This window comes from Carassius auratus, chromosome 38 (genome assembly GCF_003368295.1).
Source record: "Carassius auratus strain Wakin chromosome 38, ASM336829v1, whole genome shotgun sequence".
Lineage (NCBI taxonomy): Eukaryota > Metazoa > Chordata > Actinopteri > Cypriniformes > Cyprinidae > Carassius > Carassius auratus.
The window spans coordinates 20,711-45,704 of NC_039280.1; the positions used below are offsets into that span (position 1 = coordinate 20,711).

Consider the following 24,994-nt stretch of genomic DNA (forward strand, 5'->3'; position numbering starts at 1 on the left):
ATGCAGCGTCTTGCACCACAGATGTCCAATGTACTGTAAGTGCAATGCTACAAAACCAGTTTGTGCAAACTGAAGGATGATTCAAAGGGATTTTCTGTGGTTAATGGTGATTTACATTGATGATTCCTGTAATATATTGAGAGACCTTCTCATAAGATGAACCAGAGATGCATGCATCACACTCATTTATTCTGAAAGCTTGTTTTTGTATAGATGTGAGCGTGTTTGGCTCATGAACAGGTGTCTGGTATCGTGTGATCTGTGCTTTTATATCTCTTTACTGTGGTCTTCCTCGGCCGCTTTGATCTGCGTGGCTTCAAAGGTGAAACTCTACACGTGTGTTTTGAAGGGCAGTGATGTATGCGTGTCCTCAAGTCATCATGACTCACAGGACACTTCTGTTTTTGTGCTCGGTCCGGTATTTTTGTTCTGCTCTTTCATATGAGTCCCAACTGATATGTTAATATAATAAAGATCCGATAAACAGTTTTGTCTGTATTTGAGCAGTCGAACATTTAAAAGCATTGTAATTTGGTTAACTAATTGCAAATCATTCATATGCAAACAAAGAGTTAAATATATAAGTCTGTTAAAGGTCTGTATTTCACATATATAACAAATATAACAAATAATTAAATGTTGCAATCAATATTTACTGAAAAAAATTAAGATACCTTCAAATGAAGATTGTTCGAAGCATGATATTATTGTAGCAGATAAATAAATCACAAAAATGACATTATATTATTGTTTTTGTTTGCATTATAATTAACACTGTACACAGTTAAACAAGAGGAAAACTGTTTAGCTTTTAAAAACAATACCTTTCTGTTCCATCCTTGTGACCAAAATACTCTGCTTTCTTTAATTTCCAAAGTCTATCTTTTATGCATTTAATAATTCAATACCTAAGACTAATACATGCTGCTTCTGTCCGGTGTGTATCTCTCATTTGTTGAACTCTGAGGCATTGGTTAATTTGTTGCACGCCTGTCTGTTGTGATTCATCTTGATGTGCAAAAAATCTTAACGTACACTATAATATGCAGAGAGGGGTACGACATTTAGGGTCTGCCCTCCGTGAATGCATGTCAGCAATATGGAAATGAAAGGCGATTTAAAGACGCCCAAACATGCTTATTCAGTCATGCTTGTGTTGATGTCTCTGTCAATGAGTGAAGAAACACATCTGAAACCATCTGTATGTGTTGGCACCGGATGGAGCAGCTCTTATGGGCAGATGCTCCTGGAAATCACCAAGACTCTTCTGCAAGCTCAGATAAAGTGGACTTATGGAAATTACTTCTATCCATTTTCAGTGATGCTAAACTCATCTTTAGTGTGCACAAGGGAAAGCCACTGAAAGCAGTTTTAGAGGAAAATGAATAAATAACAGGATACGAAATCATTAGGTGTCATGATGCTCCGGTGTTAAATGCTACAAGTCCTATTAAAAAAAACAATGAGTCAACATTTATGCAGAATCATTAGTATTTCAATATTTACGTCAAATACTAAGCAGTCACCTCCCAGACAATTATACAGGGGAGGAAAATCTGTATAATGCATATTTTAAACTGGTCTTTTATTGTGTTCAGTCTGAGGCACACCTGTGCAATAATCATACTGTCTAATGATAAGCCACACCTGTGAGGTGAATGGATTAAATCGGCAAAGGAGAAGTGCTCGCTAACACAGATTTAGACAGATTTGTGAACAACATTTAAGAAAAATAGGCCTTTTGTGTACATAGAAAAAGTCTTAGATATTTGAGTCCATGCAGCTCATGAAAAATGGGGTTAAAAACAAAAGTGTTGCATTTATAATTTTGTTCAGTATATTTAGTAGTAGCTCGTGTACATGTAATGTACTGTAAAATTCAGTTAATGATGTAATCATACAGACGATGAACAATATTAACAGCAATGATTATATGTCGAAATCAAAATTTGGTAGTTCTGTATATTTGGACTACATAGCAACTAAATTAACCTAGCAACAATACAGAACTCCCTAACTACTGTACATGCTAATCCAAATAATCAGTCTCCCACAACACTGATTTTTGGGAAACTTTTGGAATTTTTATTTTTATTTTGTGCGGCCTCTTTTGCAACTCTAAAACATTGTAAAGTGTAAATATATCATCTCTGTTAGTGAGTTTCTAAACATGTGAAATATGTTTCTTTATTCATGGTTAAAATGATTCCCCAAGGCACATGTCATGCATTGGTTGGTTAATCAAGACGACATGAGGCTAGTTAAGGGTATGGATCTCAGAAGACAAATGCATATAGGGTCAGTGATCTATATAGTTATAGTTCCAAGCCTTTATGCCTAAATCTATAAAAAAATTACATACAAATGAAATAAATACAATTCTAGTTTTAAAAATGAAATGGGATCAGACGTTTTAAAAGCAGTTGTTGTGGTTGGGTTCGTAGCATTGCACTGACCATCTGCGACGACATGAACGACTTATATTTAGCAATTTGTTTTAAACAATATTGCATGCATTAAAAACAATTCTTTTTTGCATATTAAAAACTTAAATTACATCATTTACTCACTATATTGTTGTAAACATATCTAATTTTAAAACAGTTGCTGGTAGCCATTAACTTATGGAAGAATATACTATAGAAGTCAATGGGTACCGGCAACTGTTTGGTCAGCAACATGTCACAAAATACCATCTTTTGTGTTTAAAAGAAGAAACTAATACAGGTTTGGAACATGATGACAACATTTTATTTTGCCCCTTTAAACAGACAGAAAAAACAAACAAAGAAACTTTTTTAACTTTGTGAAAGTAAAAGACAAAATGTAAGTTTTAATGCATTCAAGTTTTCAGTAAATAATGACATTTATAACTTAATATGCATTTATTATTTCAAAGTGAAACATATAGTATTACATGTTTTAAACATATTCAGGAACATGTTACCATATACATATATATGGTAAAAATAAATAAAACACCTGGAAGCCTGACAGCGTCGTCCTCTCAAACATGAATTTATTTTCCTGTCTAATGTGAAGCTCATGAGGAAAGGTCGCGTCCTGTCCCACTGAAAACATTTAAGGGCTGACATCACCTATGTTCATCTCACACACGGCTCCGTCCATTACGAGATGTGCTGGAGAGAACATGCTTAATCACACGCATACATCACACACGTATGAACACGGCTCGACGGCAAACAAAAATCACAATTATCATGAACACATGCTCCTCCTGGTTTACTTCAGGCACTCTTGTACAGCTGAGACAATGTCGTCGAAGACCACGTCTCTGTTTTCCTTCGTGATCTGTTGGAGGACAGACAGACAGCATAACTTAACTGGAATTTGACACTTTTGAAAAATAAATAAAATAGAATTTCAGTCAAATCTCTTGCAGTTCTGATCAACACTGATTAAGTGCTGGATTGCACAGAAGTTAGTGAATGACGCGAGTTTGAATTCTGTTGATGTGGACTTAATACTTCAATACAGACCCACAATAAGAAATGAACAGGAATCTGTTATCATTTATCATATGAGCAGCGCACATGTAAACCACACACTGAATGTTTCCATATGTCTGGATTCATCTTATGCTTATCTAGACACATGTCCTGTTTGACTCACAGATAAACACTCAAATGAAGCCATACATCCAATTTCATCCGTGTGGAAGGCCAGCGTCCATCTGATATCTTTTGGGGAACTATGCACTTCTGATTTATAAAAGCATTTAGGTCTAAATTAAAGAATTATGAATTTGAATTGCATGTAGAGTTTCCATCCATTCTGAATTGCACAATTTTAATAAACCTGAGTGACATGTACCATATTTTTTGGACTATAAGTCGCACCTGAGTATAAGTCGCAACAGTCCAAAAATGCGTAATGATGAGGAAAAAAACATATATAAGTCGCACTGGACTATAAGTCGCATTTATTTAGAACCAAGAGAAAACATTACTGTGTACAGCCACCAGAGGGCGCTCTGTGTCTTCAGTGTAGACTACAGCAGCATAGAGCGCCCTCTAGCGGCTGGAGATGGTAATGTTTTCTCTTGGTTCATTTCTCTTGGTTCATGTCAAATTAATTTTGATAAATAAGTCGCACATGACTATAAGTCGCAGGACCAGCCAAACTATGAAAAAAAAGAAAATATGTAATGTGTCGGTCATGCATAAATGAAAGTGATCAGATTTGTGTACTCAAAAAAAAAGTTTCTCTATTTGCATCTTGATTTTATTTAAATAATCATTTTCAAAATGCATTTATTCCAGTTGTTTAGAATCAGCACTTTATTGTAAAAAAGGAAAAAAAATTGTAAACAACATTTAGCAAAAAGTAAATCAATCCGTTAGTGTATTTAAAACGAATTCAGTTCATTATAGAAATTGTGTGTTTTATTTCCTAGCCTGGCACTTTGGAAAGACCCTTTAAAAAAAAACACTATTACTTAATTACACCATTACAATTGCATTTATTCTGTTCAAAAGTATGAATATTGTTAAGATACGGCTAGCTGTGGAACAAGCAATGTTCAGTTAGTTGATGATCAAATTCTGACTGGTGTTGCACCACGTTAAGTTTATTAGTTAATGTTAAAACGGTGTAATCCAAAAGCATGGAAATTTTATATGCAATTCAAATACATAAATCTTAAATTTAGGCCTAACTTTTTTTGGAGTGTATCATAGGCAGGCATGTACTGGCCATCGGGACTACCGGGAGATTCCCGGTGGGCCGCGGTCTGGTTGGGCCGGTGCGTTATGTATTTTGTTTTTAAATCATTATTTATCGCAAATATATTCGTAAGTATATTTTTGTACAGTCCAATTCCGGCCTTACGTGTCTCTTTCATGAAGCCGCAATTTGCTTTTTTTTTTTACGTTAGTCACAATAATTTATTTAAAACATTACAAAAAGCAGTATAAAGAACAGATAAAACGACGCGTGCGCATGATGCTGATGCGAGCTGCGAGACGTGACGTGTTCACTGGCCAATCAGAATCAAGTTCTAGCCTTGAAAAGCGGCCGCTTTACAACTGCGACGAAATTTAATATGTTAAATAATAAAATATCTAAGCGTAAAGGAGGGGCCGAAGTTGAGAGAGAGAAAACGACAAGCACTTGAGGCACATGCCACCAAATGTGTCAAGATAAATAAATTATTTGCTGGAAGGCAAAAGACTTGAGTGAAGACGTCCTCAGGGCGGGACTTGACTGCTGAGGTGAGACAGAAATGTAATGATACACGTTACTGCATTGTTTTGTTTTAAAAAGTTAGGATATTCCAGCTGTAATATGCCACCACTCACTGATCTATATAAATTGCATTTAAAATTCTCAGCTCTCAAGTTCTGTCTAATTTATTACAAAATTCAGACAATACCGTTTTGGCGTCAGAGAATGTGACGTGACAGATCGCTGTAGCGCCTCAGTTCAAGTAAACCGATCATCTGTTACTTTCTGTTTAAAGATACAGTACAACTTACAGAAATTTATATATGCCTCAGAAATAATATCGATCAATTATCAGTCAAAACAGCAGGAGAACAATTATTTCACAGAATGTTACATTTACCTCAAGAAAGCCCTTTAAAGACCATAGCAGGTTAGTTGAGATTGAAAAATAGCCATAAGAAAGGAGTATTTTGCTAAATATGTGCACTACAGTGCATATTTATTATATTTTCACCTAAAGTATTTTACATTTGATTATGCAATATCTGTACCTGAAAACGGTGCTATTTATGATAATTTTTTAACATTTTTATTACTGACTGTTCACTTGTGTTCTCATGTTTGAACTTAATAGTTAGTGTTTATTGTGGTATTGAAATTACAATTGTGAAATGAGATTGCAGCTTATTTACAAAGAAAACAATAGCAATTTTATTTTTATCTTTGTTTATGTATTTATTTTTGGCAGGGCAAGACAAGTTCTGAACCCTAGCATTGAGCTCTGCATTTGAATAAAGTGACTTGACATACAGCCAAGTATGGTGACCCACATTCAGAATTCGTGCTCTGCATTTAACTCATCCGAAGTGCACACACACAGAGCAGTGAACACACACACACACACACACACTGTGAACACACACCCGGAGCAGTGGGCAGCCATTTATGCTGCAGCTTTTTAAAGGCCTTTGATTATGTTATGAAAAATTTAAAATAAATCACTACACAACGTTCTTTGTCTTAATTACTCTTTTATTTTATTGTAGATCAGTGGTCTTTATAAATAATGCTTACTATAGTTCAGTGGTCTTAATACTAGCCTACTATACGCAGCCAACAGGTCAGAGGTAATTTGTGTGAATTAATATAAAAAAAAAGTGTTATGTTGCAGCACATGAAATATAGTTACAGCAGAAAATGTGTACCCTAAGCATTAATATTTCTATTAGAATAATAAGAAGCACATAAAATAAGACCTTTAGATATTTAAAATAAAGCCTGATAAAATAATTTACATTTTCTTTGTTTATTATTTTAATAGTTTTTTCTTGGTTTTGATAGTAATACATTCTAATTAGTAATTTTACATCCAGATTAATGTATGTATAGACATGTAGTGTGCGTGTGTGTGTGCGCGCATGTTTACATGCATGGTGGGCCGGTCTGGATGAAGTCCAGGGCTGATTTTTTGTCCCAGTCCAGCCCTGATCATAGGGTCAATATAAACTCTTTAAAATAGATAAAGGACAAGAAGAGTGTATTTCTGTAGCATCTGTTGAATGATCTGCAGTATGTGTGTGTGTGTGTGTGTGAGTGTTGCATGCAAATGGAAGGTGAGAAGGAGGTTTGCTTGGAAATCTTGAGTGATGTAAAACACGTTTTTACCATAAATATCTTGACGTCCTGTCGGCTGCGCACCTCCTCCACCAGCGCCAGAGGTTTTCCTTTAGGAACAGGGATGGTGCCCAGGATGGAGCAGCTGGAGGCGTCCAGCGTCTGTCTCACCGCACGGATAAACGCTTGGCTGAACAACTCCATCTTTCCGATCTCATCGATGACAAACAGCCTCTTGCTTCCCTCCCGCATCTGTTCCATAATCAAATTTCATTTAGTTTAACTTGATGTACTAACATAACTAAAACAAAAGCTAAAATAAAAAATAATTAATATATATATATATAATACAACATAAAAAACAGAAACTAATAACATCTATTACTTAAAATAATTTAAATTAAATGTGTGTATGCATATATATATATATATATATATATATATATATATATATATATATATATATATATATTACATTTATAAATTAAACCGATCAGATTTGTATACTCAAAAAAAAAAGAAAAACACAGTTTATCTATTTGTTATCTATAAGACAGTAGACTAATACACTTAATGAATAAACAATAAAGCTATAGACCTAAAAAAAAACCTAATGGAAAAAGGCTACACATTCAAATAAAAGTTAACTGAAATTAAATCAAATCAATACGTACGTCTCTGAATAGAGGGAGAGCGAGGCTCTCAAACGACTGAAGATCGACCACGTACTGACCGACCCTGAGTTCACGTCCACCTGCGGCGGCCTGAGCGCTGGATCAAACACAGAAGAGTGTGTTAGTGGCTGACTCTGAGCAGCGGCTGACCGATGGAGAGATAGATACCTGAGCCTGGACAGCTGTCCTCTGTCCCCTGTGAGTGTGACCACATCAAAGCCCACTCTCCGGCCTCGCTCTCGGACCTCCTCTGTGTAGAAACCACTGACAGAAACCCCGGCCGAGACCACGGCGTCACACACTTTCTTCACCAGAGTGCTCTTACCCACACCTAGCACACAAAACACACACTGAGGATACTTAATGTCAGCATGAAAGGGTGGCTATAAATGATCTCACTACATGATGGCTTAACTGATGAATTAACCTGTTAACTGCCACTCACATTTTTGAACATAGACTTAAAAGTGCATGATCCAAACCTAAATTTTGTCAAACACTCTTGTCATAAATTAATCGATTACTTTTCCTACATATCTAACGATTTTGACTTATTTTCTCTTGCAATTTTGAGTTTATATCACAAGTTCTAGACAAGTACATGGAAACTATCCAAAGTTCTGTTAAAATTCCATAGCAGTGAAAACAGCATCTCTATATTCATCCTACATGTCTTCTTAAGGTGGAAAAAAACAAGGTTATTATAGTTAAACCGTGGTAAGTAACCACAAATAAACCAAGGTTTTGCTACACTAACCATAGATAAACCATGGTTTTTAAAATTGAGGTTAAACAACAACAACAACAACAACAACAACAACAGAAAACATGGTTACTACATTTTTACCACAATAAAACCATGGTTAATTTTCTTCAGGGATTTTTTTCTTCTTGCTTTTATTTATCTTTTATTTATTTATTATTATTGCCCTGTCTTAATGGTATGATGTTTCGTATGCTGTTTGATTAAAATATTAATAATAATAACAATAATACAAATAAAAATCTGAAAAAAGATTCACGCTCCTGATTGATCGGAGTCATGCGTTTGAATCAAACGAATCGGTTCCAACGTAAATTACTCGCTCAATTGAATCGGTTTATCTGTTCCCTCCGCTTTTCGCGTCTTTAGTCATGTTTACACGACACTGTCAGCACTTTACGTGCTTATCTCTCTAGTTTTATGACATTGACTAAAATAGTATGACGCTTATAATTAAAATATCTAAATGTATGTTTCATTTTACCGGGAACGCCAGTCAGGAACACGTGCTTCATCATTTACAGATGATTCCTGCTGCTTTATTTCAGGTCGGGAACCCACACATGTACACTTGATACGTTCTTCTTTGGCGTGTGACACTCACTGCTACATAACTTCCGGCAACAAAATATGACGCAAGCGCAAAGGAAGTCACGCGCCTGTGCGCAGGATTCAAAAGTTTATAAATGAGGACATTTTGCATGCACTGAGGTTCTTGTCTTCTTTTTCCACAGGCAAAACCGACCGTAGACTCTGTTTTCTGGCTTGTGTGGTATTAAATGAGCTCCTAGACTTACAATCTTATAATGTGGGTTACTGGGAAATGGAGTTTATTAGTTAGTTCTTTTCATAAAGGATTTTAAACAATATTGTAGTTTTGTTTAGAAGTATAATGCTAATAAAGCGTATTACTGATAATAAGTGGAACTGATTTTATTTTATTTCTTATTATACTCTGACACATTTTACTTTGAATAATTATAATAATTAAATATTAATAATTGTTATTTGTATTAGTTTGGATAATTTTACATTTACATTGAATTGAGTCATTTAGCAGACGGTTTTTATTCAAAGCGACTTACAAATGAGAACAATTGGAGCAAATCAAAATCTACAAAAGAGCAATGATATGCAAGTGCTATGACAAGTCTCAGTTAGCTTAACACAGTACATGTAGCAAGATTTTTTTTAATTATATAATTAATAAAAAGAAAAGAAATAGAATAGAATAAGAAGAGATCAGGCTATTGTTAAAGGCCTTTTTTGGTTAATTGTATAATAAATTAAAAGAAAACAAATAGAATGCAAAAATTTTTTTTAATTTATTTACGTTTTAACCATGTACACTTGGTTACGTGTTGCTTACGAATGGAACATTTATCTTAATGTTGTTCTGTGGTTGTAAAAAAAATTATATAATAATGATAATATCATTATTTATTTTCTTTATTATTATTATTATTATTAATAATAAGTATTGCATAGGTACACATGAAGCAGAGGCCAGAGAAATGTGTTTTTGATCAGCCGCAGTAATTTTTTATAAAATGGATCTTCAGTTATCTTTTATTATTATTATTATTTATTTATTTATTTTTTGCATTCATATATCAGGGGTGGTTCTAGGGTGAGTGGAGATCTGGCGCTTAGCCCAGAAAAATCAGTGTATGTGACTTTTTATTTTAATAAATTAGAAAGATTTACCTTGTTTAAAATATACAACAAAAAACAAAAACAAATGTAAAACATTTTATTTAAAGTACTGAGGAAAATACATTTGCTTTTTGCAAACAAAAATTAATAATTGCAAAACAAATGAAACAGCCTAAAAGCAATGATTTTGCAATAAATATTTTCCATGATCTTATCTATTAATATATTTGCAACGCTGCTTTTATTTTGCGTGTCAGTCTAGTTTGAGCTTGCGATACCATTTTTCCTTTGCGCTTCACCTTTCTGCACGTCTCTCTTTGTGGCACTGTTTTGACGTGGGGGCGGATTCAAGGGACAGGGGCGTGTACAACATGCCTCCCTGGAAGTGACGTCATCGGCCCGAGACGCAGCTCACTGATCCAGGTCCTTTTATGATGAGCAGAGACTATCAAGTGGATCGTTTATTTTTATTCAGTAGCATTAAAACATTCATGTTTTCGTTTTATTTACTTTATTAATAAATGTATGTGTATTAGCAGCGTTTGCTCAAGTTAAAGAAGTTATTAACATGAACATCTGCTGTTTATTTCTCTCTATGTGCACACTTTTATAGCATTATGTGTACTGGGATCGCTAATCATTTGAGTCAGTTCGGGAGTTGGTAGCGGGATCGCGAATCATTTGAGTCAGTTCGGGAGTTCTTAGCGGGATCGCGAATCATTTGAGTCAGTTCTGGAGTTCTTAGCGGGATCGCGAATCATTTGAGTCAGTTCGGGATCGGGAGTTCGGAGCGGGATCGCGAATCATTTGAGTCAATTTGGGGATCGCGAATCATTTGAATAAGTTCAGAAGTTCGTAGCGGGATCGCGAATCATTTGAGTCAATTTGGGGATCGCGAATCATTTGAGTCAGTTCGGGAGTTCGTAGCGGGATCGCGAATCATTTGAGTCAGTTTGGGGATCGCAAATCATTTAAAGCGGTTCGGGAGTTCGTAGCGGGATCGCGAATCATTTGAGTCATCTGACTCCAGTTTGGGAGTTGGAGGGGGATCACGAATCATTTGAGTCAGTTCGGGAGTTCAAAGTGGGTTTGCGAATCATTTGAGTCAGTTTGGGAGTTCAAAGCGGGTTCGCGAATCATAGCTGGATAGGCATTTTTAACTAATTTAGTAGCTAGTTCTAATTACGTTTTCCACGCTTGTTTAGGTGTGATATGTGAACTCGTATTTTTTGTTTTAATGATGTGCCTTTTAACAGTATCAAGTATATTAAAAAACTAAACAAATCGTGCCTAAAAAGTGCACGCATCTAGGCTAATGTAAAGTAACATGATGAAGTCATACTAGTGCGCGATTTTGAGTGCGTTCATTCACTGCATTATTCTGTGTATTCAAATGCATTTATGAATGCATGTGAATGATCACAAAATTCAAGATATGAACCCTTTGTGCCAAAAGGGATCTTTCTTGTCATTATAGAACCTTTTTAGCATAAAAGGTTCTTTGGAGTTGAGTAAAGAACCCTATGGTTCTATATAGAACCCCAATGATCCCTTTCTTCTAAGAGTCTGTTGTCATATATATATATATATATACATGAAGAGTTAATTTGCAAAAAACATAACAGATTTTTTCATTGTGCATTCCAATTAATCTCAGTCAAACTGCAGTTGGGTTATTTTGACTAGGTTAAAAATAATGCGAAAAATAAAGAATCATATGTTATTGCAAATTAGAAAACAAATGCTGTTTTAAATTTAGTTCATTTCAAAATCCTAATAATAATAATAATAATAATAAAGTAATTCTTTGAAGTCCTTTTGTGAAAAAGCTTTTCTTCAGTTTTCCAGTTGGGGCCACTATTACTCCAGGTTCAGATCATAGTTGTTTTTCAATTGATATCCAAGGATAATTCAACCTTGAATACCCAAAGACCAAACAATCTCAACTTAAATGAACTGATGTGAAAACTATGAAGTTTTCAGAAATACCTTTGGTGAAAAGTCTATTTACCGCTGTATGTGGTCTTTAATCCTGCCCTCCCTGTGAACAAGTGCGTGGGCGGAGTTTGGCAAAAGTTCAACCAATCATATGCCGCGGTGGGCGGGGCCACAGACCGGCTTCATGTGATCCGAACAAACGCAGTATTTGGCTCGAGAGAGTGGAGGGTGAAGATACCAGCTGCTCTGAGAACATCAGTGTTTCTCTGTGGAATATAATCATTCACTGCATCTGTATTTTAAAGGAATGAGACTGACGTTATGGGATTTTCCTTTACTCTGAATGCTGAAGGTAAGGTCCACTTTTTAAAAAAAGTAGCCCAGTGCCAGACAGACAGTCTGTGGTTGTTACTTATTGTTTAGCGTTTTTTTGTAACAATAGCTGCGGTGAGTTTTTTTAGGTTTAGTAAAGATGTGTCAGGTTTAGTCATGTAAACCCTTGGATTGTGACCTAATGAGCTTTCTATCTAGGCGTCACAGGCGCGTGCAGCAGGTTTTGGGCGTTTTGGGCGCGTTCCTTGTTGTCAACACAAATGATGCCCAAACATGATGTCTGTTTGACAGCTCACTAAGTATTGAGAAAGTCCTTCTGTTTTGGAGGTGTGTGAAAAATCCTGAGTTCTCACTGTGTGTGTGTGTGTGTGTGTGTCCTTGAAACAATACTGAGAAGGGCTTAGGTGAAAATATCACACAACCACAGACTAATGACACATGCATTTAGTCATTTTGTATCTTTATTGTGTTTAATATGGGATTTTCCTGTATCTGAGGAGTTATCAGGTTCAAGTGTAGCCCAGGGACTGTGCTTTAAATAACACACAAAGGCAGTCAAGATAAAGTTGATTTTAAACACAAGCTGTCAGATATCCACTAGAGGGCTCTTGACTGTTCTTTTGGATCAACAATACAGGGCTGTTAGAATATTTTATATTATAGTGATTATCTATAGCACATGTTTCCAACACATTAGTCTTTGCAAGGCAGAATTAAGAGTTTGGTCATCTGGAACTGTAACACAATAACATGCAGTTTATTTACTATGTTTACTGTTTAGTTGTGTTTCTGATGCTTGAGTGTCATTTTCCATGGCATATGAATGTGACAATCATTCAGAAGCATAGTTTATATAAAATACCATATCTAATGCCATTGTACTTTTTTGTAACGACATAAACAGTCTTGCTGCTGTGATCACTCTTTATTATGCTCTAATCAAAGAAATCACGAGTGCTTTAATGTCTTTGTGTACAGTGGAGATATGAATGCAAGCATCTTTATGCTGTGTCACTCAAAGGACTTCAGTATGAGTGTTTTCTGTCTTCTGAACAGCCAGCGCTTATCAGATTATGGTCAGGTAATTGCACGTTTGATTAGACAAGTTACACAGCCAAGTCCTTGTGTCAAGGTTAATAAAGCCATTTTCATTATAGCCGTATCAGTGATACGTGAGGGACACGGACAGGAGAAAATCCTTCTGATGTTTGCTTCTTTCATGCTTGCAAATCAAATTGCATCCCTGTCTCTAAGGATAAAACCAACCTGGAAAGCCTTTATATTTTGTAGACTCAGAAGTGCAATGTTCTTCAAGGTGAAGTGTGCTATTAAGATAGTTTTTCCTAGTCTAGTTTAGGCCTAAAGTATAGAGACCACTATATGTGAACTATCCGTGTTTATTTGTTCTGTATTGTGACTTACATCCGAAATTAATTTATTTTGAAAAACAAAAACATAGGGCTGGGTTCAATCTATCTAGGGCAATGTTGTTGATTGAATTTTAAGAATTGATCATTGCATTTAAAAAAAAATTAATATATGCTCATGCACAGAAGAAATGCTCACAATAAGATCAACATGCATTTGGAAAATAGTTAGAATGCATTTTTATTTAATGCTGAAATTAAATGCAAATAACACATAGTGTAATGCAAGTAACCATCTAGTCATGCATTCATAATAGACTTATTGAATCCCAGATCTGCTGTTGTTGACGTCAAAGGCCGTTCATCCAATCAAACTATTCAGTGCTAATTGATCTGTCATTTTGAGAAGTTAAACCAACTACAGAGATGCCACTGCCGCATTGTGGTAAAGTGAGGTGAGAATACTGACAAGGTGAATGACTATTGTATTAGTCAGTCTGCATAGTCTTTACTCTCTTAATAGACTCTTGTTATAGGCAACAATTGACAATGTTGGCACTCATTGAACTGAACTGAATCAACAATGCATCTCAATTCTGAATCTAAACAATGACACTGTTGCTTTCTGCAGAGATGCTTTTGTAATGGAAATTTGAAAGCACTTTAAAATTGATGCAACATGATTGATGCAATCTTGCAACTAACATTGTTACTGTTTATTACTGTTAAGCAGCTTTAAAAACAATCTGTATGTGTAAAATGCTATGCATAAAAGTGTCTTGGCTTTACTAGATTTAGAAAATTGTGCAATTTCATTGTTATCGGCATGTTTATGTTTTCTTGTTGCTTGCCTACATTTACCTGTGAGAAATGAGAAGTCTTCCCGTCTCTGGGTTTAGATGGCATACTGACTACAGAGGGATGTTTATCTTGCGTTGCACTCCTGAATGCATTCATAACATAACAACAGGAAATTAAAGCTCATTTTGGAGACCTCTCTTGAAAATAACACCTGTCAGGACAGGTGGACAGCTGCTCGCTACCCTCACATCAATCAGGAACGCTTTGTTTAATATGCACCAAGTTACTAAGCGTTATGTGTATTGTTTAAGTGTGTCGGATATGGAAACCTGTTTCGATTTGCTGTCGTACCAGTCTGATTGAATAGGAAAGGGTTGTGAGACAACAAACATATGAATCTTAGCTGTGCATCTAATCCGTCGGATAGGAATAGAATATCTTGAGATGTGGCAATCAGGCCCAGAGGATGCCAAGACAACTGTTTATCGCTGTTATCGCCCTCATTGCATGATATTACAAGGATATTTCATGTTTAATCAGAAGAGATGAGATGGACTCCAAATGAAATGGATTAGTAGAGGCCATCTGCTCTTCATGTTTACTGGCAGCTCATTCAACGTCTAATGGAGCCCATCAAAAATGGCCTTTCCCAAGGCAAGAGTCAGTATTATTAATACTTAGCGATTTGTAAAAACCATTGATGCTGAGTATGAAATTTCATCAAATTTGTTTATGTACCAAAAATATGCATGATTCCTCAAAATCATAAAATAGGCAACCTACAAACTCAAATCATAACTACAGTTCAACATATCACAGAAAGATTTTTTAAATTGGATACCATGGATCTTTAGCAATGCAAATTTGTGCTTGGTTTGTAATCAGTCACCCGTCTGGTTCATTCTCTCTTGTACTTGATAATGACCAACACTTGTGACTGGCATCATCAGAGCAGATCCCTGCCAGCTGCTAGTTGATGCCTCAACACGCCTGTTTGTTTATTCCAACCGCATTTGTCTAACTCTTGTCATTTGGCGGAGATGCGAGAATCACAACAATGAATGTTTTTTGTTGGTTTTGGAGTGTGGAAAATGTAATCTTTTTTTAAAAACGTAGTGTTTTATCAGCTCTCAAACACGCTGTTTGGCCATTCTGTGTCAAATCAACCAAATCTCAGAAAGTTCCCAGTCTAACGTGAATAGTGAAGAATACCAAAATATGAAATCTCATGGATGTATGTTTACAAAATAATTCACTATTTTGTCGAGGGTGGTCAAAATGAAAAATTTCCCGTGAGATTTGGAAGGTAAAATGGCTTTATAAAGATGGCAGCATCAGTATGATATTATTCTTACTTGGTCTATTAGTGTAATCTGTTGACTTGTATATTACAGTTCAAACACAGGAAAAAACATTTTTTGAATTTTCCTCCAAAGATTTGCTTGGTGGTAACTCGAGAGGTATTAAAGATATCTTAATGTCCTGTAAGATTCTGGTTCAAACTGTTCTTTAGGTATATTTATTTTTAAGGCCATATACTGTATGGTCTAGTTCCAGAGATATTGGGATATCTGAATGTGTAAATCGTTGAATTTGACCCATTTTAAGTGGTCGAAAACCAAATGCAGGTCACTTTGCATACATATGACACTTATTGTGAATGAACTAAAGATGAATGTATGAAAAACAAATAATGCCGAAGCTAGACATATATCTTGTTTTCCTATATCAAACTTATTTTAGAAGTCCTATTGGTTACTAGTAGTCCCCTGCTGGCTTCACATTGTAATTAAATAAGGTTAAAGCGTTTGAATGCCACTATTGTGTTCACAAGTTACTCTTGTTGTGCGTCTTTATCTCATGTGTTTGGCTCATGATTTGAATGATAGGATGCTGTGAACACATTAATTTTATTTGTAAGACCGGTTGTGTAACACCTTCATTAACCTCTGGCTGTATCCTGATCTTTGGCTCGAACACTTGACATTGTTCTCAGCTATAAGGACATGTATACACATGAAATCTGAGCAGGTGTATCTCCATCATTCATTCTTCAGTGTGCACGCGACACCATCTCATCGTTCAGTTGGGTGAAGGAGACGCCCTGATTGAGTTTCTTAGAGATGTTCTTGTGTTGCACGCTGTCGTGCGGTTCTGAGCAGGAGATGATTTACTGGCCCAGGGAATATCTGCTGCTGCTAATTTTGTCATTGTCACTGACGTTGCTTTACCCTTTTGTCTGTTATTGTGTACGGATTCAGTCCCACAATGCATCTGAGTTTGGTTACAAATTAACGATTAAGAAATGAATGCTTATATTCATCAAGGATGCATTATGTTGATCAAAAGGGACAGTAAAGACACTTATAATGTAACAAAAGAGCAGCAATTCAGCATATTAGAATGATTTCTGAAGATCATGTGACACTGAAGACTGAAAGCAGTTTATATATATATATAAAAGAGGCTTCTAACTTAAACATGTCTTTTAAAATGAAATCTACAGCACAAAATTGGTGTATCTGCATGCTGCAAAGATATTTTCTAAGCATGCCCAGAGGTGAATGTGTGAGCATGCATTTTCCAGCCTCCTATAATCACCTTACAGACCCAGTGTAAGCATGTTATGTTTTGCAGATGAAATATAAGTTGGTTATCTCCTCGTTCTGTCACTCATCCCATTCTGTTTCTGCCATCATGGCTTCACTGCTACATCTTTATGAGAGTTAAGCAGTAAATTAAGCTGAAGTGGGTAATTTTTGCACTATAAGCACCCAGTTAAATTGCACAAATAATGTTTTCCCCCCCTTTCATTGTTTAACATTTCAGTGGTGTCATAAATGGACACGTCAGGCCACTCAAACAAACGGAGAGTTGTTATAAAAGTGTCAGAGTGTTTCATTATCCAGGGAAGTATTTGAGCATTGAACAAATTGCATCACAAATCCATTTTGTTGTCAGAGATGTTGGCAATCCTTAGCCACACGAGTGACGTTTTGCAGTATTCATACAGTACATCAAGGACCGAAGTGGAAGAAACCGCTCATTTGTCATGTACTGTATAGCTTTTTTGAATACTTCTTTATAGGCTCAATGGGATCTGTGCATAGCCTTAGTTTGATTTTTATTATATTCCTTATTTTTTCTGCATGTATGTTTATGTTTCCCGACATGTGTCAGGGATGCGTATCTGTGTGTGATTTAACTGCTGTAATCCAATCGCCGGATATATGCCACATGTGATCTGCCGTTGGTTGATGAATGGATGGCTGCTTTCTGACAGTGGAGGCCCATTATTAACACGTTTCCTCAAAGTGTGCTTTGTGTTAATAGATGCAGTCTTCTCAGATTGTTCTCTAGTCTCAAACTGTTCAAGAAGATTAAGAAGAACAAGTTGTTAATGGGTTTTGAACCCAACATGGATGTTGAATTCAACTGATATGCGTCTGACAGACTTTTAGAGAATGTAGGGTTAGCACTAAATGCTACATATTAGCATGCAGCATGGCACTATGTGGGTCAGTATGCCGACCCGTCTGGTCAGGGGTCGTGATATATGGTGACAGAGTACTGTGAGAAGTTATGACCCAGTTATCATCTGAAGTATGAGCTGCAGACGCGGTTCAATGAAATGTAGGCTAAGACCGACGTAAGGCTTACATGCATTTAATCCTGAACAATTTATCACAGAGTGCTGCTTGTGGAGGGGAAAATGGATTTCATTGCTTTTGAGTCCCTTTTGCAGATAACCGCTCTTGTTCATAAACGGTTTGAGTCAAGATCATCACATCACACAAAACAGTTGAAATGATACCAGGTTGCTTTACAGGATTCATGAAAAATCATATTTTTCCCTATGGAATTGAATTTGCATTGAAGTTTAATGTAGTAGCTGAATGCGTGGGTTAACAATTCAAAAGGATCAACAAAACTATTTTTTATTATAGCTTGTCATTTTCTGTTTTTGTGAAATTTGCTAAATTAGTTTTACATCTCAATCTAGACACATTAGTATTCTAGGCTGTAGACACTTTTACATGAATTTACCACAGTAAACCATGGACAAAATCACAGTAAATGCAGTCTCTCGTGTCTAACGGCATTTATAAAATGGCAGCAGTAGCAAAATGAAAATACACTAGTGTTCAATAAGTAATTTAAATTAAATAAACCATTTATTGGATATTTTGATATATTTGATTATATATTTTGGTCTTATATGTGTCTCGGGCCTATTCTTCATTTTAAGTTTGTGGTATTTCCGACGCTGCCGAGACCGGCATTTTTTCAACAACAAAATAAACACAGCAAACATGCCAGTGTGGGAAAGCAGCGGTTAAGAAAGTATCCATTGATTCAAAGCTAGCAGCTTCTACTTGATTTTCAGCCATAGCAGCTCTATATAATGCATGGAATATGTTTAACTCTATTTTAATGAATTGCATTGTTTTTGGTGTCATGCCTATTCAATAAAGACAGACTTCTGCAACTAACTTGACCTTTCTTTTTAATAAACTTGAAAGCCTCTACACTCATTTCCATGTGCGTTTACCCATAGCGTGCTTCCCTCTTCTGGTTCCCCACTACAACAAACAAACAACAATTGTTCCTATTGTCACATGCATGAGCTGATCAAAATCTAATGATTAATGTGTGAAATAATCAATGATCTGAATCATTAGTGGCATTAGTGGCAGCCCTCATGATAGTATTATAATTATTCCTCACACAAACAGTTTTGCCTTTTCAAAGTAAAAATAAAACCCTTTTCAGTTTTTATACTTCAAAAATGTCATGTTTAATTTAATGTGTTGCGACGATTACGTGCACTTTGAGTGAAAATGTTTTCAATTCTACAAGTAAATCCTGCACCAACTAACTTTATAATTATCTTTTTAGTCTTTGGCATCTAGATTCAACTTATTTCTCAATGTTCGTTGTCCATCTTGTTGTTGAATGTCTGTTGTCTCACAGAAGAGACAGTGAATGTGAATCAGTCATTAACCCCTCGGCCACTGGACTCGGGGCCACGAGGGTTAAACCTGCTCTCTTTTCTCCAGTGGCTCCAGACAATTGGGACACTGACCCTGACGCTCCGGACCTGGGATCTGAGATGAGAGGGATTTCGAGCACATACCTCTGGCCTATTGTGAGAGAGAGGAGAGGCATGCAGTCGCTTGTGGACTCTGTTCTATTCACTTTCTCTCGACTCAGCCTTTTTCCTGTGACATGTTCACAGTTGTGTGAGATAGTGAAGTGCAGTTTGCACAGCTGGGAAGGCCACTGAATAGAAACATACGCAGGTTGGTACCAAAAGAGAGCAGGGTTTCACGGGGAATATGTTCCTGTTCATTCGGCCTTAAGCGACTTTTGTTCTCTTGTTGTTTGTGAATTTAGGTTTGGCCTCGTCAGCTTTCCCTCCATGGTTTCTAAAAAGGTCTTAATCAAATTTAAAAGAAGCAGTCAGATTGTATGCTTCATTTTTTCTTGTAAATAAACTTAATGTAAGGAAAATATTTGAGTTAATGTATTCTAAGTGGTTTTCAGCATGTTGATCAGGTGTTCTGGATGGTTACTATACTCTTAAAAATAAAGGTGCTTCACAATGCCTAAAATATCTGATGAACCTTTCTGTTTCACAAAAGGTTCTTTGTTGTGAAAGAAGGTTCTTCAGATTATGAAAAGTAAAGAAAAAAAATAGATGGTTCTTTGAAGAACCTTGGACTGAATGGTTCTTTGTGGAACCAAAAATGCTTCTTCTATGTCATCGCTGTTAAGAACCTTTTGAGCACCTTTATTTTTAAGAGCGTATGTTACTTACTGGTCAAATTCTGTATTAAATTCTTCCAGAATCATGTTTGTCTATTTATTTTGTTTTTAAGTTTTTTTTCTTGGTCTTTAAAATTGGCAAAATTACATAACTTAATGCAGTCAATGTCGCTTTCATTTATTTCCTTGTAAATAAACGTCATCCTTTATTTTCTCAGAGGAGTTTATGGACACTCATAATGTCAAAAAACATCAACACACAAAGCATTTAGGCATTTTTATTTAAATATTTATAATTTTTTTTATGTTTAATCTTTTTAATAATTGTATTTGTTACTTTTTTTATTTATAACTTCAATTTTTCACTTTAATTTAATGTCTTTTTTCTGTGTCTTGTGATGTTGTAAGTTGTAGTTTTTTTTCCATCAATTTTTATCCCCAGGAATTGAACCAATTACCTTTGCAAGAAATGGACATATCTTTTAGAAACACACTTTTTTTTATATATAAATATATGTATTATATTGTATCACTCCTGCAGACAGTATTTTATAGAATAATATAAGCTTGAAACCTAAAGTTTGATCGGTGATAAAGTATTTTTGCCTGTTGCATCCCAAAAGCCCTGATATACATCAAGGCCTCGAAAAACAAGCTGACATCATTCTGTGTGTAATAATGAAATCTCATCAGCCGTTGTGTTGGTTGGAGTAGATTTGTATTTATCAGACCTGGCTGTCTTATTATGAACTCTTAAAATGCTGTTTTTATGGGTGAGGAGTTTCAATTATTGTTTCAAATGGAGCGTAACCTTGACAGATGTGTGCTAATGTGGTCACGATAATAAGGTTTGTGTTAGTTTGAGCCGCTTTGGGAGTTGATACTGGATGGATTGATGTTCTAACCTCCTTCATCTGATCTTCTTTGGGCAAACAATATTAGAAATCAGATTCTTTCTTCATGCAATACATGTGGGCTAGATAATAATATTACAGCAAGTTTAATGCAATGATTATGTCAAAATGAGCTTTGAAAACTGCTGTCAGTAAGTTTGACATTTTATTAAAATGATAAACACAACATAAATTATAACATTTAGCTTAACATAATAGTTCAATTCAGTTTTGATTGGATAAACATGTTAATCAAAGATGGTTTATTGGTATTAAAGAAATGCACTAAATTCTTGATTTACACTCCTGATTTACAAACTTGGATAATGGCCCTGTTGTTGCACATACATGATAATACGGTTATTATACTGATATGAAGATATTATGTTTTGTATATGAACCATATTAAGACTATATAGTTTTCAGACATGCACCATTGAAAGTAAATATAAAAATCTTTCAATGTCAGTGCATCTCTTGTAATCTGAAACAATCACTTGTACCATGGTATTCCTGTAAGACTTTTTCCCCCGAGTGGAATAAAAGCTCAGTACATGCTTCTACAGGAACAATAGACCTGTAAAATGAAAATGCTGACATGTCGTCCTGGGTCTATTTTTAGGACTAAGCAATTAATTCTAAGAATGGCTTAATTACTTTTACATGCATCACAAAAGGACAATCACAGAATCATGGGAACGTACATTCCTGGGTAAGAAAACACTATTTGATGTTGAACATTTTTACCTTGAATAGTAAAACGCAGGCTTTTTTATTTTTACTTTGCACATGGTTATGTATGGATGTGACTGTTTTTATATTCTGCATGCTAGTGTTTAAAATGGTTAGCATTCAATGCACTCTTAAAAATAAAGGTTCTTAATTGGCATCTGTGAAGAACCTTTAACATAGACTCTTCCATTGAACAAAAGCTTCTTTATAAGGGAAAAATATTATTTAGATTTTTGAAATGTCCTTCACTGTAAGAAAAAAAAGAAGCTTAAGAACTGTTTACTGAAACATTCTTTGGAAAAACCAAAAACTGTTGCATCACTGCAAAAGAAATCCTGGAAATACCTAATTTGGTGTTTCCTGTCAAACAATAATAAACAGACTTTTTTTCTTATAGATTGTCATTATGCAGATTCACCATTTTTGGTAACTATTTCTCTTTCAGTTATCCCCCAAAATGTACAAATTGTACCATGTGTCAGCAAAGTCAGTATTTTTTTTTTTTATCCAATTCAAAAGTAAACATTTGGTTATTGGTCACATGGTCAGGCATGTGTTTAGCTGTCAGTAAAATGTTTCAGTTCATGGCCGTCGACGTCTCCATATATTCACTCGTTATTTTTTTTCAGCTCTGGGATTGTCCTCAAAAGCGCCGTTTCCCTTTTCCTGTTTAACTAATGAAGGCCAATTAAGCTTAATTGGAGAGTCACTTATCAAGCAGTCCTGTATTTAACCTTCCCTGTCAGCGGAGCAGCCAGCCACAGGTCAGAGCTCATTTAGTGATGCATGAAAGCTGAGATTTAACTCATTCGGTTGCTAGAATGCATCGTGCAATGACATTTTAGAGAATTTAAATGCGTTCTTCTGCAATGTTAGTTCTGCCCTCTTCCCGTCTTATCTGATCGCTTCTCCAGCCCAAGAAACCTCCTGCGGCCGTGTATAATTGCTGATGACCGTTTCATGAATACGAGCCGTTTGATAAAGCCAGCGATTGCTCATTCCAGCGGTCATGTGGTCTGATTTCTGGAAACAACTGGTTTTCATCGTGTTGATAAGAAGTGATTGATTCATGTTTCTTTTACCAGCAGAGATGTTCACAAACGCTTGCTTTTGACATAAATAATGTGAATGTTGCAGTTCCCCGTGCTTTGATTTGACAGACTAAAGCTTCTCTCCTCCTTTAATGGGGATTAGATCAGTGAACTACAGTCTCCTGAGCTTGACAATAAACAATATTTTAGTCAAACAAAATCTTACAGGTTCCTAGGCCTATTTTTAGTAATGCATGACACATTTAGTAAAAGTTAAGTATAATAAAACATTACAGCGATTTTACCATGAATACGAGGGTTTTACTAAGGATGTGTTCAGAAAATGTCAATCATTTTTTGATTGTATCATTATTCATTCACCCATATGTTGATCTTAACCCATATTACCTTGCTATAAATTAGGTAATTTGTTTATAGATCAAAGACGAGGCATTTATTTCGGCATCATATTAAAATTACTTAAGCGATTTTATATTTTTTGTATAAATACAATGTTTTAATTCAACATTGTGCCAACTTTTTCATGACATCACTGGACTCATGTTTACAGGATATGAGTGATTTTGACAGGAAAGAGCCTGTCACTCTCTGAAAGAGCCTTTTATCAAGCGTGTGAAGGAAATTGGCCTTTGTTTCCTGTTGTGTTGTGCCATGCTGGTCACTCTATTGTTCTCACATAACAAGTGCTTCTAGAACACAAGCACTTTTATTGTCACTCAAACCGCATTGGAAACCAACTGATGCGTTTTACATTCGATTTCCTAACACTGTTTGGTAACATTATCTTGTTGCACTTCCAGATTCTCAGGCAAACTGGAAAGGACTTAATACGCTTTTGTCGATCATGTTGTCCATCTCAGGCCAAGGTTGCACATTTACTGAAAGTGAAAAGGAGAAATCGATTCTTGGTTGCCATTTTTTCCTGTTACAGAAGTTGAACATATAGGACATTAGTGTACATTGTTACTCGCGTGTTCTGTACTGTTTTCGATCACAAGAAGTGCGTTTGACTGGGTACGAACACCAAACTGAACCCTCTGTTGTATCTCATTCACTCTTTGCCTTTAAACAGATGCTTATACATAACATGATGACAAAATACCAATCTCGTCAATCATTGTAGCAAATATGTGATGTGTATCATTATATTAAATCCGTGCATCAGGTTTTAAGCCCAAGACATACTGCATTATTTTAGCAATCCTATAAGATAATTGCATGTTTAATTAATGCAATTAGACGTTTGCTGATAGCCTATTTACATCTACCTCATACACGAACCCTCTTCGTACACTCGGGCCATTTTCAGTTAAGTTTTCACCTGCTAGAGATCTGGACTGACAGTGGCCTGATTCTTCCTCATCTCATCTCTTTTCTTGTAATCTGTAGCTCCTTGGCAATGTCGAGCAAATCACAGATCATCTGCTCCTATTCCCTCCCCCTCTCCTCTCCAAAGTCCTCTCTGGAAGACTTTCTCCGAGCTCACTGTACGGATGTTTAATGAAACAGAAGCTACCTTCTTTGCTGTGGGGTGAAATGGAGCAGGGATGAGGCAGATTTCCTTCACATTGTACTGGAACGGGATGAATTGAAAGGATTGTTATGCAACAGAGATGACCTTCTTTGCTTTAACCTATCAAGTTTATTATTGTCGTTCTGCTACATGATGTCAGCACTTGAAATCCTCCACAGTGGGCTTCGGATGGGTTGTGAGTGTTTTTAAGAGGTGGTTTTTCTGAGACAGGGTCATAAACATCCACATCTTTGAAGCCCCAGACACTAACCATATTTACAGTGCAGTAATTGCAACAAATGCCACATGTCACAAACATGGTTTCCTTTCATAAAATGTTGTTTTATTGTGAGTTTGTTGTAATTGTCTGTAAGATTTAAGATGGTGGGCGGGAAAGAAACAAACATAAATGAAAAACATTCTCACAGCTTTGATTGGCATTACACAGCAACCTGTTTTAGCTTAGCATTGGTCGGTGCTGCTGAATAATATAAACTAAAACTAGATTAAGTCATAGTTGTGTTTGGAAAATGGCTGGCTTCTAGCTGGTAGAAGCAGGTTTAGGTGGTTAACCACACTGAAAAAGGCACTTTTTGGTTTTACAATGCAGTTGACCTACTAGCCAAGGGATCTAGTTGAGCTGGTAAACCCAAAAAGTTGGAAAAATTAGTTCAAGGTCATAAGGTTCCTTCCCAATGAAAA

At 35.8% G+C, this 24,994-nt stretch overlaps 2 protein-coding genes across 5 annotated transcripts in view; one reads left to right on the forward strand and one right to left on the reverse strand.

The window, feature by feature from the left end:
• Positions 1-2,943: 2,943 nt before the first annotated feature.
• Positions 2,944-8,861, reverse strand: ntpcr (nucleoside-triphosphatase, cancer-related). The gene is made up of 5 exons (XM_026223333.1): positions 8,723-8,861; positions 7,644-7,806; positions 7,476-7,572; positions 6,853-7,053; positions 2,944-3,312 (listed from the first exon to the last, which is right to left on the reverse strand). Exons 1-5 carry the CDS (start codon positions 8,754-8,756, stop codon positions 3,244-3,246), a joined length of 564 nt encoding a protein of 187 aa, XP_026079118.1. The 5' UTR covers positions 8,757-8,861; the 3' UTR covers positions 2,944-3,243.
• Positions 8,862-12,038: 3,177 nt separating this feature from the next.
• LOC113056575 (signal-induced proliferation-associated 1-like protein 2) overlaps positions 12,039-24,994 on the forward strand; it is a 111,138-nt gene continuing 98,182 nt past the window's right edge. For all 4 annotated transcript variants that reach the window (XM_026223334.1, XM_026223335.1, XM_026223336.1 and 1 more), the window contains exon 1: positions 12,039-12,184. The gene's annotated coding sequence lies outside the window, so the exon portion shown is untranslated. The remainder of the gene's footprint in view (positions 12,185-24,994) is intronic.